This window comes from Phaseolus vulgaris, chromosome 11, assembly GCF_000499845.2.
Source record: "Phaseolus vulgaris cultivar G19833 chromosome 11, P. vulgaris v2.0, whole genome shotgun sequence".
In the NCBI taxonomy this organism is placed as follows: Eukaryota; Viridiplantae; Streptophyta; class Magnoliopsida; order Fabales; family Fabaceae; genus Phaseolus; species Phaseolus vulgaris.
The window spans coordinates 32712115-32718266 of NC_023749.2; the positions used below are offsets into that span (position 1 = coordinate 32712115).

General features: G+C 35.1%; 1 protein-coding gene across 2 annotated transcripts; it reads right to left on the reverse strand.

Moving 5' to 3' along the window:
• Positions 1 to 2972: 2972 nt before the first annotated feature.
• LOC137831962 (uncharacterized) lies at positions 2973 to 4181 on the reverse strand. 2 transcript variants are annotated; one of them, XM_068639898.1, is made up of 3 exons: positions 3994 to 4181; positions 3848 to 3892; positions 2973 to 3582 (listed from the first exon to the last, which is right to left on the reverse strand). In XM_068639898.1, exons 1-3 carry the CDS (start codon positions 4144 to 4146, stop codon positions 3199 to 3201), a joined length of 582 nt encoding a protein of 193 aa, XP_068495999.1. In that variant the 5' UTR covers positions 4147 to 4181; the 3' UTR covers positions 2973 to 3198. The 2 variants fall into 2 exon arrangements, with proteins under 2 accessions (XP_068495999.1, XP_068495989.1); XM_068639888.1 differs by having other exon boundaries at positions 2973 to 3585; positions 3994 to 4173.
• Between the last annotated feature and the right edge of the window lie 1971 nt (positions 4182 to 6152).

Here is a 6152-nt window from a genome sequence, read left to right on the forward strand (position 1 = left end):
ATCCTTGTGTAGATTCTTGTAATTGTACTTCTTTTATGTGGAATTGTGTTTGTAATCTTGTAAAGATAGAGTGTGTTCTGTCTTGAGCTGTTTGGGGTTGCAAAGAGGGTGAGTGGATCTTGGGGTTTTCAAGGTCACCTCTTTGTGGTGTGTTGTTGTAATATGGATTTGATTACTAGTGAAACTCAGAGGTTGTTCTGAGAAACTGGATGTAGCTCAAGAGTGAGTGAACCAGTATAACTCATACTATGTGAATCTCTCTATCTTAGACTCCTTATAACTATTTGATAATTCTATTTCTGCTGTTGATATAAACAACCGGTTAAATCGTGACTTTAACCGATTAAAATTCTGAAAACAGTTTCTGTATCATTGTTTGATTGCTTTCCTTAATTGCTTATCTAGGTTGTTTGATAAAGTTTCATTCTACATCAAGTCTTTGCGAAAATCTTTCATAAAACAATTCACCCCCTCTTGTTTAAGCCATCAATTCTAACATGTTATAATATCAAAACATTTAGAATATTGTGTTTTTTGTGTGTGGATATTTTAACTATATAATTGTTAGATGCACTATTTTTTAAACCAAACAATGAATAAAATTGTTGATTAATTAACTTTGTCTTGTTTTTATATTTTATTGTATTTTTTTATTAAAAATTATAAAAAAAAAGTTTTATTAAATTATGAAATTATAAATGTTAATAGATAATTACAAATAATTTAATATTCAAATTAAAATAGTTAAAAATCATAGTTGTTCCGACCTTAAGTCTGTTGAGATAACATCGCTAAGGTCAATCACCGCATATGAGATATTGTCGCTTTGTAGCTTGGAGCTTTGTCATGGTTTTGTCCTTAAAAGACGTCTCAGAGGGTTGAGGGAGGATGGAGTTTATAAACTATCCTTGGCCTCGACTCTTGAGTGATGTGGGGCTATATAGGGCGTACCGGAACAAGCCCCTAGTCGAGGTTTAAGGGGAACGAATTCCCCCTAGCTGAGGGGCTTGGGACACATTTTCATTCCCACATATGACGAAAAAAAATTTAACCACTACCACAAACAAATTCTTTAAAATTCTTATAATTTTATTATACTTATTATTATTAATAATACTAATAATACTAATAATACTTAATACTAATAATACTAATAATACTTAATACTAATAATATTTAATACTAATAATACTTAATACTAATAATATTTAATACTAATAATACTAATAATACTAATAATATGTGATCCTGCCTGTTGACCGGAACGCTGGAAACTGCCTCGTCAAAGGATCGACGTGCGCACCGCTTCAAACCTCCGTTCCTCTTCGAGATCCACCTCAAGAACCTGCAAAGAAACAGAGCGACGCCGCTGCGGCCGATCGCACTCCAACGCCCAAGTCAGTGACCGAATCACCAAATACTAAGAGAACAGGAACCGTGCAAATCCTCTCTCACAGTAAGCTCTATAACTCGCAAGCGTAAAGAGTGTAATCTGAACGTGCGTACCTCAGAAATTTCGTTGAGAACTCTTATATACCTGGTTGCTTTCTCTCTCCTGGCAGTTACAGACTTGGACACGTGGCTCGCATCCAACTGTACACGTGCCATCATCTGGAGCCTCCTTGACTTGGGCGCTGCTTCTGACTCTCTTTTTGGCTAAGTTATTTATGCATGGTGCTGCCCAGTACATAGCTAACTTGGGAGTGCGATCTCTACTGGAACTGGCGAGTTAGGGTGCCTTCATACACCTTCCCTGTGGTCTCGCCGGCCGCCTTCATAATCTGCACCACCTTCATCTCTGGCGATGTGCTTGCTCTGGCGATCTCCAATCACTAGGTCGCCTGAGTTTACATCTGGCGACTTCATCTTTAACCTGGTGATCGCCGATTCTGGTATGCTGGAGATCGGAACACGCCAACTTAATAACTGGCGACTTCACGAGCCCCCGACTTCCTTCCCTTCTGCCAACCTGGCGCCTTGTCCACACGCCCACTGTAGCTGGATGCCACGTCATCACTTCCGACTACCAGGGCGGTACAATATGAATATAATATTAATAATATTAATAATGTTAATAATATGAATATAATATGAATAATGTTAATAATATGAGTATAATATTAATAATATGAATATTGAATATAATATTAATAATATGAATATTGAATATAATATTAATAATATGAATATTGAATATAATATTAATAATATGAATATAATTTATATTATTATTATTATTAATATAATTATTATTAATAATATGTATAAATTATATTAATAATAATATGTATAATAAAAATGGTAATATGAAAAAAAAACTTGTTTAGTTCAGTGGTTAGAGATTTTTTTTTTAAACCAAACAATAAATGAAATTGTTAGTTAATTAACTTTGTTTCTTGTTATATTTTATTATATTTTTTACTAGTACTTATGAAAAAGAGTTTTATTAAATTAATAAATTATAAATGTTAATAAATAATTGTAAATAATTTAATATTTAAATTACAATAGTTAAAAATCACGTATTATACTTTAAAATCTATTAGAACGATAATCCTTAAAACATTATATTATAACAAGAATAATAATGTCTAGACCAGTATTTACATTGAAATTGTTTTTAATTAGACATTACGAAATTTTAATTGACATAAGTCATAATTTTAAAAATTCACTTTTAAAAGTAATGCAACGTATAAATAAGACTTCTATCTTATATTTTATGACGATAAGATCTATGGTATATGTCAAACTGTCATGCACGTATATAATTATGTTTGTAAGCCACCGTATAATTTATATACTATTCAATCCAACTTAATTCAATAATACTATTTATTTTATGTTTTATTATTCCAATATTGTTTTTGTATATATATATATATATATAATAAATGTTATCCAAAGATTAAGTGGTATAATATTCAGGTATTGTAAGATATTTTGCTTTGAAGAAAGGAAAATCATCAATGTTTCCACTTGTAGTGTGTTATGTTCGTTGAGTATTTAATATTTCGAAAACCACTTGACATTTGGGTGAGACGCATTTAGAATCTCTCACTTTATCTAAAGTTTTAGTAGTCCTACGTAATAGACCAATTTCAATTCCAATTTAAATGGTGTAACGCTTTGGAAACATTAACATACCATAACCAAAAAAAGGAAAGATGGCGAAGGATGCAGTGGTGATTCATCCACTTAGCAGGAAGCCAGAGAAGCGGAATCTACAGCTGAGGCAACAGAGTCCAGAGCGGCAACCTTACTCTTCTTACGCTTCGGCACCATTTTCGTCGGTTTCAGCCTTCCTTGGAAATTTTCAGGGATTAGGTCACGGGTTTCGTCCATCCTCTTCGACTGCCTCCCGAATCCGAAGCTCTGATCGGAGGAAGCAGGCAACACGCTCTTGCCTTCCGAGAGACTGATTCTCTCGACGGAGGTTACGCAGCACTCTTGCCATTTCAGCTCTGCCAAATCTGCCACCACGTCCTCCAGTGCCACTGCCGCGAACGCCGAAACGCTGTCACACAGGGTCGAACGCGGCACATCTACAAGATCCAGCGACTCCACCGCCTCCACTAGCACCTTCTGCGCAAGGAATCCAGATAGGTTTTTGCAATTTCTCAAGACGGAAACCTATTCGATAACCATCTCCTGTTGTTGGGAGATTTGTGGACAGAGAACTAATAAACTAAGGCAGTCTAGAACTTCTAATCTTAAAACGTGTTTAATTTAAAAGGAATTGAAGAATAAAAAATTAAGAACAAAACGGTAAAAGTAGGCAACGTTTCCGGCGAAATATTGTTAGTAACCAAACAGAACATAAGATTAGCGTGATGGAGAATAGAACCTTGGGAGCGTGATGAATTTTCTTGAAACCGTGAATGCGGATGACCTGTGGCAGAAGGAAGAAGAAAAATAAGAATGAAATGCAGAGTGTTGAGAGAAAATTGTCAATGAAAATAAGAATTGAAAGGTACATAGAATGAATGGAACCTGATTGAGTTGATTGATTGTTAGGTGAAGAGTTTGACGAGAATGAAGGAGGTGGAGATAGTCCTCCAGCAACACTTTGTCCTTCTTCGAAGGCCGTTTCTTCATGGAGCTTCCTTGCGATTGCGGAATCGTGGTTGCTAATTCTTCTGCCATTGTTTCTGAACAGAATGAGAGAGGAAAGCCTCACCTTTTATATATACTATTGCGCGCGTTAAATGTTGGTTAACAATTACTAATTAAATAAATAGATAAAGCATATATAATATCATTACTCACATGACTAATTTTTCATTTCATTTTTAAGTGAATGATTGATTAGAGAATACAAGTGTAGGTAATTTATGAAGAGTAGTGTACAAGTTATAATCATGCTGTAGGATAAGATGTCATCATAGCTATCCCACAGTCCTTTCTCAGCAGCTACATCATTGCAAAGGTATGCCCAATTTGCTTCATGGTGTCGCAAAACAGGTGGTCTTCGTCGAGGGCAATGAGCCTGTCCTTGTCATTGTTGGACAAGAAAACATGTTGATAAGTGTCTAATTTCAGTAATATTTCATATTAAAATATAGGCACTTATGAGGATTTATTGCTAATTTACATATAAAATAATCCCTAATTTATGAATTTATACCTTTTTACATTTTTTATGATCTTTATTTGAATAAGAGTATTTTATTCCCAAATTTGGTGTTAATTGCATATTTCTAAAGAAGATTGGAGATTTGGATTAAAGATGAATGATTTGAGCCAAAAAGATAAAGATAGAAGGTCCCAGAATGAAAGAAAAGAAAGAAAGAAAGAAAGATTGGGCCTTTTTATGTTTATCATTTAGCCCATTAGCGCGACACAATAAACAACCTAACACTAGAAAACTAGGATAAATAGAGGGCTAGAGGCTCAACCTTAGTGTGCCAGATTGAGAGGAAAACACCATAGAGTGAATTGTAACCCAATTGGGAGAATGGAAGGTGATAGAAGTATGCGTGGCTAATTCTACCCTTTGGGATTGGGAGTAATCTGCTCAAACTCTTATGTATTGAGGTGATATTTTATATATTAATATTCAGTTCTTGATTGATTATTGGTATTGCTGTTTTACTTTTAATTCTCCGTGACAAATTGAGAATCTTAAATCTGACCGGGAGGTATTTTTAGGGTTCGGACCTAAACAACAATACTTAACATATTTGAGTGCTAGGAATAGACTTGAAATGTTAATTGCTATTAAACGTCTGAGCTTCGTTCTAAGTTGTTCTTATAAGTATGCGAGGGATCGATAGTTAGGGAACATTCTTAAGGATTTTATATGCGAGGAATCGATATAAATGATTTTTATACGGGTATCAATTTCAATTAAAGAACTTAATATTAACATGCTAATTAAAATACATAAGAGTGAGAGAGATGAAACTTAATCCCAATTTTTCCAATTGAAGCAACTAATTCTTTGTTTGTTTTCTTATTGATCAGTGCCAACATAATCACTTCACACTATTTTTTATTGTTCTGTTGTTATATTTAGCGAATATTGTACTCGATGATTCACTGTTCTTTGTGGGATCGATATCCGTCCTTAAGGACAATTATTACTTCTGACAAACGCGGTGCACTTGCCGTAAAAAGTCATCACATGTTCACCATAGCGTCAAAGCTCGAATCCCACAAGCTCTTCCTCTTATAGCTCTTCGCTTCGCCTTCTTGGATGACAATTACATCTCGGTGCGGGGCCTGACCTTCTGAGGAAACAACGTCCTGATGGGGCCCTCGACCATCCAAGTGAGAATGCTCAGTAGGGGGAGCAGTTGCTTTTCTTTTTCTTTTAAAATCAAGCCCTGAGGTGGTGTCCTCCTCCTGCTCAGTTAGGGCTTGAGTAATGGTGACTGAAGCTTTCTTTTTCTGAGTTAAAGAATCCGTGGGCATGTTGGCAACTGTCCTAATTTTTTTAGCCATCTCGGCTAGCTCCGCCTTGCAGATATGGGTCAACATTCTTTTTGCAAAGTAAATAAGTAAATGGTTAATAAGTAGTAGCAGAGTTATTTTCACCAAGAGTGGAAATGAGGAGTACCAGTATAAGCTTTCAGTGTATCAGGAATGTACTCTTTGGTTGTTAAGTAGAAGGTGTCGAAGACGACCTTCAAGCTCGACAAGAACTGGAA

Bases quoted from the DNA above. Each gene is read 5' to 3' on its own strand.
- LOC137831962 (XM_068639888.1), bottom strand. From the start codon at position 4,146: ATGGCAGAAGAATTAGCAACCACGATTCCGCAATCGCAAGGAAGCTCC. The intron at 3,893-3,993 runs GTTCCATTCATT...CTTCTGCCACAG, and splicing joins CAATCAATCAACTCAATCAG to GTCATCCGCATTCACGGTTT. The intron at 3,586-3,847 runs GTTCTATTCTCC...TTCCTTGCGCAG, and splicing joins AAATTCATCACGCTCCCAAG to AAGGTGCTAGTGGAGGCGGT.